Source organism: Cyprinodon tularosa, unplaced genomic scaffold (assembly GCF_016077235.1).
Source record: "Cyprinodon tularosa strain WSP-4 unplaced genomic scaffold, ASM1607723v1 ctg245, whole genome shotgun sequence".
Classification (NCBI taxonomy): domain Eukaryota; kingdom Metazoa; phylum Chordata; class Actinopteri; order Cyprinodontiformes; family Cyprinodontidae; genus Cyprinodon; species Cyprinodon tularosa.
Window position 1 is genome coordinate 781,134 of NW_024038908.1, and position 13,088 is coordinate 794,221.

The following is a 13,088-nucleotide window of genomic DNA, read 5'->3' on the forward strand; positions in this document are numbered from 1 at the left end:
TTGGTCAAGTCTCCTGACTTGAAAAAAGGCGCTATATAAGTACAGGCCATTTACCATTTTTGGATGTATGCCCAATTTTGAAGCGTGGTCTGCGATATGTTATTCCAACAATGCAAGAGAGTCAATCACAAACTAGCTGTGGTTCTAGATACAGCCGAGGTGGTGAGGAAGTAGAAAAACGCAAGGGGGAAATTTGTGCGACAACGGAGGGACATGAGGGCGAAAAAGAGCGGGGATGCAGGTGGAACAAGGGTTCCAGGGTTCTCGCTCTTCTAGCTGGTGCATCTTTACAGGTTGTTTTCCACAATGGCGGTCATACAAACAAAACAAGCCGGTAAGGTACCAAACAGTAAATAAGCATAATATTTATATGAAAGTTTGAAGCATTAAATACACATGGTGCAATTATGCAGTATTTTTGGTTTCATGTTATCAGTGTGATGCAGAGTCTGTGACATGATTAACAGTTTTCTCAATAGTTCATCTGTCTGATGGAGTTGGGGACGAAGCTGTTTCTGAATCTTTTGGACCTGCACCGAATGCTGTGAAGCCTCTTCCCAGAGGGCAGCAGGAAGAACAGTCCATGGTGCGGGTTTGAAGGGCCATTGATAATGTTACGGGCTCGGGACATGCAGAGCTGGGATGCCCAGAGAGGAGCCCAGATAATCCTCTCTGCTGTTCTCACTACTCTTTTCACTTTCTTCCAGTCTGAGGTGCTGCAACCTCCACAACACACAGTGAGACAGCTGGTCATAATTATCTCTATGATGCTTCTGTAGAAGGTGGTGAGGATGGGTTGGGGCAGGTGGGCTCTCTTCATGCTCCATAAGAATTATATGTGCTTTTGTGCCCTTTTGACCAGTGAGGTGGTGCTTACAGTCCATCTGAGGTTGTCTGTGATGTGCATCCCCAGGGATTTGGTGCTGTTGCCCACCTCTACTGCTGAACTGTAGATGAGCAGTGGAGGGAGGTTAGGCCGGTTCTTCCTGAAGTCAACAATGATCTCCTTCTCCGATCTTCACCACATTCCTGCTTGTCTTTGCAGGCTCGTTGGGAGGCTAGTGTCTACAGTAGCTCCAGTGGTCAATAGATGAGAGGCAGGGTACAACTTGACGAGGTCGCAACTTTATCACAGAACACAACAGAGACACTAAGGGATGGACCTGTGATTCCGGTTCAATTTGCATCTTTTCTAAGCCATAACAAGTTTTTGTAGGGCTACTCTATAAAGCTTGGAACTCAATGCTAATCCAGACATTTTGAATTGAAAAATCTTCCAAGATGGGAGGCAAAATGTCTTCAAACTTGGAAAACAAAGTCCATTGGATTGTTTTTTTAACTTGTTTGGAAGTTCATATCAAGGGTACTGGAATACTATGGGTGACTGGAATAACTATGACCTGGAAGACTGAGAATCTTAACCAGCATACAACAGATTTCACAATTTCCCTGGAGTTGAGTCTAAGCGTGAGTCTATCTATGGATAAGAAGGGGAACACATCTTTATAAAGATGGAGTTAGGTCCCACTTTGAACCCAAGACTCTGACTGGGCCTCTCCAAAGCTTTAATAGGGTTTTACAGAAACAGCACCCCAGTGAATGTTTTAAAATTAAACCTAGGTAACCAAACTGAACCTTATCATTTTTAGAGTTTGCAATGCAAAAAACAACATTTTCGGGATGCCAAGCTGAAATGCAAATTTTAACAGAGGCATATATGTGAGACTGCTTTGCAAAGGGTAAAAACCATAAAAAAAAAAAGAACTGAAATTGCAGATATTGAAAATAATCCAATTAGAATATTAGATCAAATAAGCAAAAAGGAAAATATGAACAATAGGTTGATGAATAAAAAAACAGAATAATCAATTATAGTGGGATAAGGAACTGTGAAAACACACGTGTGGATTAGCAAGGAAACACTATATTATGAGATCTAGTTGAATTGTCTCTGTAAAGTGCCTTGAGATGACATATGTTGTGAATTGGAGATATAAAACAAATTGAATTGAATTTAGATCAAGATAAATCATAAATAAAAAAACAAAATTATAGCATTCTATAAACCTGATGTTTACAGAAACAGATTGTGATTGTTTCTTGTACAATATCTTATCTAATAATTGAGGCATAGAGTTACAAGTTCTCTACAATTCTGCATGAGGCAATTAAGCTCAGTTTAGGACTGTAAACCAACTTCAGGCTGAATCATTGCTAGAAAGAAAGATCGGGCTGAAAATAAACATTTATTTGTTCTTTATATCGCCCAATGCCCATCAACAAAACAATTTTCTTTAAATATCTAATTATCAACTTTCAACAAAAGTTACTAAATATCCAGAAGAGAAAATGTTAATAAATACTTTAGCTATTTTTACATAAACAAGTCTTTTTCTGAAAAAAAAAAAAAAAAAAAAAACAATGTGAAGAAAAGCTGACATCTTGTTTTGCTTCTTCATTCAGTGTTGCATGTGCTTTCAAAATCCTCCTAGTTTCTGCACAGGCCTTGTTTTAAGGATTTAGTCCTATATGCAGGAACAGGTGGCCCCAATAAAAACAGACTGGATTCCCTGAAATAATGTTTTGTATAATGTCACTAAGTGTCAACTGGAGTAACTGTCAAACTGTATACAAAGGGACTGTAAACCCCCTACCCTCTAGTAAGAAAGCCTTCAAAAAGGGCTCGTGTTTAACAGGGCTTCTGTTAAGTAGATCATGAAAGGAAAATAAGAAAAAAAAAAACCTGAAAGCACCTTTTTAATGCCAGGCTCATTTTCCAAAATGAAATGACATCCTACAATACAGACCTCCACGGTTCTGCAAGAAACCCCCCACGAAGACTGTGCATGTTCTGGTTCGTGCATGTGCTGTCATAATCCGTCTATGGAAAGGTTCCCATATTTTCTCACTCTCTTCTATAGATCCTAAGTAGACATTAATTTTAAGCCCATGACCAATAGCTGCATCCTGTGCTTTAAACTATGTGTTTATACTTAATCTATTTTACAATGATGTTTGAAAAACAATTTTCCATTCATTCAGTTTGTTTGCTTTCTTGAGAAGATGTGCTCTGAGAATCTGCTTTTAACACATGGATCTACTCACAAGAGACAGACACAAGGATTGCTAAAGAGGCAGAAGAAAACAACTACACCACCAATGTCTAAAGGTTAACAAAATATACAAAAACTAAGTGCAAAAATAACAATTTGTGGTCCTTTTGTTGGACATTTTGTTTGCGTAGCCTATACTTTTTGGAGTCTTGTGATGATTATTTCCAGGAAGTCCCTGTGCAAACCCAGGGATTATCCTGTTTGACAAACAGGAATCTTCATTAACCCATTGCAAGTGTTCGTACCGCTTAATCTTTTTCACATTTGTTCCTGTTACACCCAGAAAATTTTATATATTTTGCTAGGATTTACTTTTCTTTTACAAATAAAAGTTTTTTAAAAAGTGTGCATTAGTCCTCTTCTCTCCCCCATTTAAAACCTGCAACCCATTGCAAAGTAAATGCAGATGTTCTTTAAAGGGTTCCACGGAATGCAGAACAAGAACTCGGGATAAAGGTGTGGGAAGGTTTAAATTTGAATTAGCTTTATCTAAAGACTTTTGGGCAGCTTACCAAGCTTAGTTCAAACCATTGTTGGAAGATGTAAAGCGAATGGGACAACTGCAAAACTACAAAGATTGTAAAACCTAAAGTGACAAGCAGGACAAAGAGAGCATGAATCAGAGCAACAGCCGGGAGACTTAAATTTACAATCCTCTTACTGAAATCCTCTTACTCTGCAAATCTCACAATTCTAAACTTCAACCATAAAATGGGCGAATCCAAACTAAGCAACGAATTGACGTCAACTCGGGGATGTTGCCTTATTTGGTTCTGGCCTTTACTTCTGTCACGCCCTGAAATTGACATGCAGACCAGCCCACTGGTTCACTGGCCCTAGAACATGAATAGAGGTAGATGTAAGCCTCCAGTTTAGCTGTTTAGCCTACAGTTGGGTTTACTTCTACAAAGAAGGCAGTTTCTCAGAAAAGAGCCAGAACCATGGGCGTAAATGCAGTGTTCCAGGCTGCATGGAGAAAGGGGAAATTTTTCAGTCTTCTCAAGGATCCAAAGACTCGAAAGGAAAGGATTATTTTTGTCTATCAGAAGATCCCTGCAAAGTTGCTCTAAGCATTTTACCAAAGACAGCTTTCAAAGTCTTGGACAGTTCAAAGCAGGATTTGCTAAACTTCCAGCACTGCTGGGCCGCTTACTGGACCGGACCGGGCACTCAAACCGAGCAGTCAGCTCTGGGGCTGACCCTTGGCGGACGAGGCAGGAAGCCAGCCAGGGACAGAGTGACCGAACCCGACCCGGTGACCGTATGCCGCCGGTGTCCAGGCTTCGCCGGCGTTCCCGGACTGGCCCCGGTGCTGATGGCTTGGTTCGAGTGCCCGGTGTGTTTTGACTATGTGCTGCACTGTAGTCGACCAAGATGCCGGATGATTTTCAAATTTCCCCGGACATTTTTTCAGATATGAAAAGTAGGACCTGTCCGAAACAAAGAGGTCACCCTACCATATCAAGAATTTCATTGTTTCAGTGAGCGAATGCTTGTTGCTATGATGCATCTTTGCTCAGCAGCTTCACTCGTAAACCAACCAATCAACCAACCAATATTCATAAGCTTTCAACCAGGCTTGCATTAGGGCTCATAGAACAGCAAATATATCTTTTCTGCCCAACCATTGTTACACACCCTATTCAGAGACCTTAAGGACCAGCACCAAATACCCTATAGAATAATTCTATATTCCCCTTTAAAGGCTCCAAACCAGATATTGGTGGCAGATGGCATTTTTTCAGCAAGGCTATTTCCAAAACTGGTATATATGATGAAATTAGGTCCATGTAAAATTATGAGTCAAAGTATATTGAGTGAAATTGAGGCCAAAAGTTTAATCATAACAGAATTCCTAAAACTTTGAAATATTAAAACTTACTTTTTGTCTCTAACTTGTAATGTATTTATTTTATTTTTGTTTAGTTTAAATAAATATACAGATTTCATTATGGAATTATTTGTATTATTTTTTAACTTTTCTATAGTCTGATATCTCGGGACAGTGCTGCATGTTCCAAGTCTGTAACATTATCAATAACCCCTCACCATGGACCGTTCCCTCTGCTGCCCTCTGGGAAAAGGCTTTGCAGCATTCGATGCAGGTTCTACAGCTTTTTTACCCACTACCATCAGACTGCTGGACTGTTGAAACTCTTATCCCGACTGCATCATCACACCCAGTCAAAATGCAGAAATAGGAATTTATCATCTGTAGACTGCAAGATGACAAGACTTTACTGTAAATTGTATTGTTTAAATATAATTTCAAAATAATTTACCTAGTTAATATATTATCCATTCATTACCTTAACTGAAAGAAATCAAAGACGCCACATTATGCAAAATGAATATTTTTTAGGCTTTAACCTTTCTTTTGGTAACGTTTTTTTGGTATAAAAAACTTCATATACATGTTGCTTTCAGTCATTCTGTCCTGATTGAGCAAACCACAACAATTCTTTCATCAACATAGCACTTCCACCCACTTCTCCAAAAGGAATCTGATCTCATGCCGCATGGTGAGTCATCGTGAGGTACATAATCACCCCATCTACTTGTAAAACTTTGGATGACCTGGCAAAGTTAGGAAACATACCCAGAGGATGTTATATTCCAAAAACAACTTTCCAGCTACCTACAAAGGAAAGCATTCTGTAGAAATTGTTACACTTTATATATGGAGGCTCTAAACACACACATAAGAATGTGTTCCTTTGTTACCTTTAAGAGCTGTGGCCAGTACCAAAGTGGATTCATGAAAAGTTTACTCCTTAAACACGACACAATATTCTCCATGAAAGTAGCTGATGGACAGGCAACACTGCTAAGTTAATTGGACTTTGTGGTATCAAGATAAACGCTAACATAAAGTTGTGCTAGTTTCACCACCAATCACATTGTGAAGTTCTCAGATGACACCACGGTGGTGGGCCTTATCAGAGACGACAACGACCAGGACTAAAGAGAGGAGATGATGCAGCTGGTGGGGTGGTGCAGAGATAACAGCCTGATCCTGGATGTGGACAAAAAGGAAGGAGATCATTGTTGACTTCAAAAATCGGCCTAACCACGCTCCACTGCTCATAAACAGCTGAGCAGTAGAAGTGGTCCAAATTCCTGGGGGTCCACATCACAGACACCCTCACCTGGACTGTAAACACCACCTCACTGGTCAAAAGGCGCATGTACTTCCTGCAGAGGATGAAGAGAGTCCACCTGGGGGCTGCAGCGCCTCAGACTGGATGAAGGTGAGGAGAGTAGTGGGAACTGCAGAGAAGATCACTGGGGCTCCTCTTCCCTCCAAAAAGACATTTCATCCCAGCGCTGCTTGTCCCAAGCGAGTAACATCATCAATGGCCTCTCACACCCCCACCATGAACTGTTCTCACTGCTTCACTCTGAAAAGAGGCTTGGCAGCATTCAATGCAGGTTCAGCAGATTCCGCAACAGCTTCATCAGGCAGGTGAATGTTGAAAAAACTCTAAATCATGTCACAGACTCTAAGTCAAACTGACCATATCAATGCATTTTTTGCATCAATTTTTTTTTTTTTTTATCCCACAATGTTTACATTTGGTTGTTGCTGCACTTTAAGAAAATAGAAATGTCATGAGAGATGTCCAAAACAAAATTTTGTTTTGTTTACACTGTGTATACAAAATGACAGTGAAGGTTGTCTAAGTCTCACAAAAAACTTCTGTATTACCTTACTTTATGTTGAGTGCATATTAATTTTAATCTGCTTGTTGACACAACAATGTGCACACATGGATAAAATTGTTAGTACCCCTCGTTAAATGAAAGAAAAATCCACAATGGTCAAAATAACAACTTGAACCTGAAATTCTTATTCATGGAATAAAAATTCAATTAACGCCAACAAAAAAAAGAACACGATGTTAAGAACACCTTCAAAAAAACTCAAAATAATGCAACTAAAGATAAATGGTAAATTAAGATGCGCCCAATAATTAGCATCTCACTTGCATAAAATATTGTAATTAGTCAGGGGGTCTATCTACAAGGCTACAGATATTCACTGTGCTGTTAGGTGACGTGCTGGGTACCACACTCAACATGTACCAGAGGAAGCGAAGACAAGAGTTGTCTCCAGAGAAAAATAAATGTAAAAGATGAAGACTAAAAGACAATTTTCAAGGAGCTTAATGTTCCTGTGACTACAGTTGCTCATAATATTCAAAAATCTAAGATCCGTGGGTCTGTAGCCAACCGCCCTGGATGTGGTTGTAGGAGGAAAAATCATGATAAATCAAGACAGTCAAGACGTATTATATTAATATTAACACAAGAGCCCAGAAAAGTTTCTAGAGATTAAAGTTGAAGCTCAAGGAAAATTAGTGTTAGATCACAATTGAGCTAAAGTGGACAAGCCATAAAGCTTTTGGGAAATGTCCTATGATCAGATAAGACAAAGATTTTACTTTGTCCAAGGCACATAAGATCTATTTCCAAAGATGGAAAAATTAAGCATATCAAGAAAAGAACACTGTCCCTACTGTGAAATATGGAGGAGGGTCTGTTATGCTCTTGGGCTGCTTTGCTTCATCTGACACAGGGTGTCTTGAACCTCTACGGGGTAGACTAACATCTCAAGACTATCAAGAAAAATGTGCTTTCCAGTGTGAGAATTCTTGGTCTCAGTCTGGGGTCTTCCATCAGGATAACGACCAAAATACCTGCTGAGAGGAGAAGAAGTCTCATTGACATTTACAGGATTACTTCAATCTGTTGGAGCATGGTTGAAAAGCAATATTTGACTTTCCTTTGTTCATTTTTATAGAATATTTATCAATTATTATTTTTTTCAGATTCAATTTATGTCTGTGACAATTGTGAGGTTTTTTCCATTAAATAAGGGGAACCATGTGTGTATGTGTTTCATAAAAATGAAAGTTATTCAAGCACATACAAGCAGCTTTATGTGGTCTAAACCAACGTTTTCAGTAACTAACATAGGGAAGCAAGCACCTTTCTTTACTAAAAATAAGTGATGTTTAATGATACATAAATATATCTTCAATATTTCCTCATATGTATGCCTAAAGTTGACTTTGGATGGCATAAAAAAAAAACATAATATAGGACCTTTAGTTAAAATAACCATGTAAACACAATATTCTTAACAATTTAACTTCAGTTGTTATTTTAAATTTAAGGTTGATAAGGCTCTTTGTGGCTACAGCCACTCTGGAGTTATGGTCAACAGTTTGACAAACTGAGGTTCACAAAGATAGTTAATATTAAAGGCAAAAAACATGTTTTTTTTTGCCAGAGTGGGAAATATGCATTCTTAAAGTGTAGCTGCTGAAGTGCAAAACCTGGCGGAGTTTATTGCCATATTGTGAAATTGGTGCCACTTATTGTCCAAAACAGCTTTTTACTACATTGTACTAAGACTTTTGAAAAATCCAGGCCAACAATTTCAAACTAGAAAAAGGCAATCTGAGAGTGAAAAAAACTGATCTGAAGAAAAAAATGAGTTATTGAAAAATAAGCTTATATTCTAAAAAGAATAGTTATGGATCTGAGAAAAACAATTCCTCAAATATCAAAATATGGAAAAGTGAAAACAGTTCTAATACTTTAAAACCATTCCAGAACCAATCAAAATTTCTATCTAAACTAGAAAATTGGGATGCCTATTTTTCTTTTGAACACATGGTTATGTTTTTCAATTTCAAGTAATTTTTTTAAATGAATTTCCTATTCATGAATTGTCAAAATGTTTGGCCTAAATTTAGCTGTTTCCATTGAGCTGCAAAAATTTGACATCCCCCAAAAAGAGTTTTAGTTGTAAGTGTTGAAAATGTGCTTCTATAGGTGGCTAAATACAAAAGCACACCACGTGACAAAATGGCGTTGTTTTTCTTGTAAGTAATTAGCAAATGTTGTGTAGATATTGATTATTGGCTCTAAAATAACAAAATTCGTTCTGTTTTTGTGTCTTACCTCAGACAGATATGCTCGAAGGCTGGCACCAAGGCTGTCTGTGGTACTAAGTCCTGGAGGGGTGAGAAGTGGTCGAGGAAGTGGCGGTTGACACGTTGGTGTCACAGGTCGGCTTCTCGACCTCCGGAATGTTACTTCTTTATGAGCTCCGGGGTTAAAGGAGGAGCGACCCAGTAAGCTGTTTGGTGTCAGGGGCCTACTGGGTGTTCTGGGGGTTTGAGTCCTGCTACCAGGGTTGCTGGGGGTCCGGCCCATGGACATGGATAGGGATGTGGGCTTGGGACTCAGCAAGGGGAGGCCAATACCACTAGGTGTGCCTGAGAGGCCGCTGGTTGTTGACTGGGGCCTGGAGATGAGGCTAGTGAGAGGAAGAGTGTCCGGGAGTGTACGGTGGCATCGTGGGGTGTGGAGTAGGCTCCAGTGGGGACTATTGGCACTCCGAGTAGTCATCTTTCCGACTTCTGCCAGCTTGGCCAGATCTTTCTCAACCTCTGAAAAAGAAGATTTAACATTCAAAATTCAACATTCAGACTTAAAGCTACTGTAGCACTTCATATTAAACATGATGATAAAAAAGAAAATCAATGAAAATGTGTAAAAAACTAAAGAGATAACGAAAAACAACAGAATTGGGCTTAACAAATCTGACATTTTACCAAATTTAACTGCATTTCTATAAGGATCTTGAAATATATAATTAAAGAGACATTTAAATAACCATAACAGCAGGGGTGGAGCTAGAAGGGGGGCCAGGGATGGCCATGGCCACCCTTAGCCAATCATTGGCCACCCCTGTGGCCACCCCTACCATTTATTTCCCTCTACTACAGAGGGTGACAGCAGTAATATTGTTTAAACTTATTAAACATTTAAAATTTTCATATATTAATAGTTACTTGACCAGTAAAACGCTGTGGTTAATTATGCCCATCTAAATACTAACATTGATATGTACAGAATTCATGCGCTTTTAAGACCCTAATTTTGTGTTATATGGGGTAAAAAGAAAATTATGTGTCTCTGCAAGTCATCAAGGAGTTTTCAGTTAAATTATAGATAAATAAAATGGAAAAGATGTTTGCCCCAGACATTTTGTCAACTATACCTTTTATTTAGACAGCATGGATGTTTAAATATATGCATCTATTTGTAATCAAAAGGAAAATAGTAGGAACGTATAGTTTGTCTTTATTTAGAAAATATCCATATTTGTTGTGCTCGTTAATGTTGGAACAGTGCAGATGGCACTGCATGAAAAGTGAGATTTTCGTCCCCGTAAACCCCCGTAAACTCCCGCAGATCTGCCTGATTTTCGTCAGTTTCCGACGATTTGCAACCCGTGCTTGTCCGCGTTTGTCGTGCCACAAATTGTCGGAAACGTACCATGACGTATGTGGAGAGCGATCAGCTGTACTAATGGCCCTAATTAGCATATGAATGCAGCAAACCCGCGCGGCTGGCCAGGTCTGGCTTGAATAACCTTCTCAGTATTGGCTGAAACCACTATTCTCAAACAAATGAAATCGCTCGTGATTGGCAGCAAAACCACACGTGGCCACGCCAGGCTTTAATTTTCTTACTGAGTATTGGACGGAACCACTTCTTTTTAAAAAAGTAAAGTCGCTCGTGATTGGTTGGCATATATATATATTTACATATAAATTTACATATATATATTTATTCATATATATATATTTATTTATTCATTCATATATTTATTCATTCATATATTTATTCATTCATATATTTATTCATTCATATGGTGTGTATTTATGTTATCCTACACTACTACACAATTATTATGCTACCATCAAGGACATGAATGAATTTATACAGGAAATGAACATTTGCAGGAAGCTGTTTATGCAAAGAAAGAGCTTTATTAAAACACACACAACTATATACAACGCGTATCCAAACACATGCGTTTCTAAAAATTAAAAGTCCGTGAACGGTCCGTTTGCTTCCTCGGGGTTGGAGGTAACTGGCAGCATTCCCTCCGAGGCAGGTCCGATGTGCAGACGCCTAGTGTGCGTGGCCCTGTACTTCGGCATCGCTTCTAACCGGGACTGCAGCTTAACACAGAGTTCAGTGAGATCCGGCCTACGAAATGGCGGCGACCGTACAATCCATCCAGAGACACCGCCGAGGAAGGCGGACTTCCAGAGTTCCACTTCCTCATTTGCTAGCACACTCTGCCTCGCTTTCAGCAGCTGAAAAAAAAAAAACAATGAATCAGCGCACTGCGTATGGACACAACACATCTATTCATGGGCGTAGGTTTGCATAGGGACCATAGGGACATGTCCCTACCAAAATTTTGAACCGACCTAATTGTCCCGACCAATAATTGGATGTGAGCAACATGTTTATAATTTACAGCAGTAGTTGTTGCAGCAGTGGCTTCTTTTCCTCTCGCAGCTCCTCTGCCTAGTCTCTCCTGTCCCTTTCATGTAGCAGCGCATGGAACCGTGTTGCGCTGTTTAACTCAACTCTCATTGGTTGTTCTGCCTTAAGTTCCGCCTTCTCTCTCTCTGATTGGCTGTTTTCTAGTCCGTGTGTGCTTGGAGCACAACATGGAAAATTTATTCACACTAGAATGCAGCGGTTACTACAATTTATATTAGGCTACAAAACTAGTCCCAATAAAAAAAATGAATATCATGTACACTAAAAAACAAAAACCTTTTTTTTTTCTTTTATAAAACGAAATATTCTGAGTCAGCCAGGAGTTCTGAAGACTGTTGGAAAAATGGGCAAATAAAGGCTGTAAGCCATCAACATTTCTGATTCTTAGCCACAGCCAACTAAAAAAGAAAATGTGAGGGTTTCCTTTTTACCGATATTAAGTTGATATTACTGTTTTAATTTTTTTTTGTTTTAATTTTTACAATTTTGATATAATAGCTGATCTAAGTGGGTTGCTCTGTGGGGAAAGGCACATTTTACATTCATATTACTGTATGTTTTAAAGTCTCTATAATACAGTTAATGATGAATCACTTACTAAATTAGTTGACGATTATTGAAATAATCAATTAATATGATTCATTTTTTTCAGCCCCAGATGAAATACATGAAATTGGCTTCACAGAGTAACTACAGCCTAGATATTCAACTTTTATAGTGAAGTAAATATTTTAATGAATGTATTATTTTGCTTGATACAGAGAGAGAATAGTAGGTACAAATATTAGAGTGGGGTTTAACTCTACACAATTCTATATCTTCAAAAGAAAATACTGTATTTACCTTCTCTCTTAGTCGTTCAAATGAAACCGTTTTCAAAGTGGAAAACAGTCCTAATTCCACATTCATCAGAGCCGGTGATACTTCAAACATTGATAAACAGCATCTAATGAGTGTAGAGCTTATAACATTTTTATTAATGGAGCAAAATGTTGCTTTTCTCTTTTAACAATGAATTCCTCTTATCAGTACGGATGCTCACATCGAGCATAAAAAAGGGCATGCATATTGCATAGCACCAATGACACCAGACCAATAGTGTCCCTACCAAAGTTCAAATCAGACCTACGCCCTTGCATCTATTAATGCACCTGAAAAATAGTCACCAAATAAAGTCTTACCCTCTTTCTTCTGGCCCGACTCCGAGCAGATTGCCTCCGCACGCAGTGTGTGGCTGGCTGCGTATATCTGAAGCTCCTGCGTACCGTCTGAAAATACGTCTTACAGGCAGCTGGAAAACAATTAAATGAGAGTGGTATAAATAAAAAATCAAACGCAAGTCACAGTAACAAGGAAGGAGAAAACATTAAAACAAGTCACTTACACACAATGTCGTCTTTATCAACATCGTGCAAATCTGGACTTGCTGATTATGGCTCCGAGCAAATAGGAGGTCTGTGAAAACAAAATGTAAAGCTATGATCGGTATCCATTACCTTTTACCGCAGAATGAAAGCATATTCTTTAAATCTTACCCTTGCTCCGGTTCATAGCGCCTGCAGTTAGTCTCCGAGTTGTGAAGACGGCGTACTG

General features: G+C 38.9%; 1 protein-coding gene across 1 annotated transcript in view; it reads right to left on the bottom strand.

The window, feature by feature from the left end:
* cunh8orf34 (chromosome unknown C8orf34 homolog) overlaps positions 1–13,088 on the bottom strand; it is a 130,276-nt gene that overhangs the window by 20,498 nt on the left and 96,690 nt on the right. Inside the window, exon 12 of the mRNA XM_038287794.1 lies at positions 9,087–9,577. Coding sequence (XP_038143722.1) covers positions 9,087–9,577 — 491 coding nt within the window. The remainder of the gene's footprint in view (positions 1–9,086; positions 9,578–13,088) is intronic.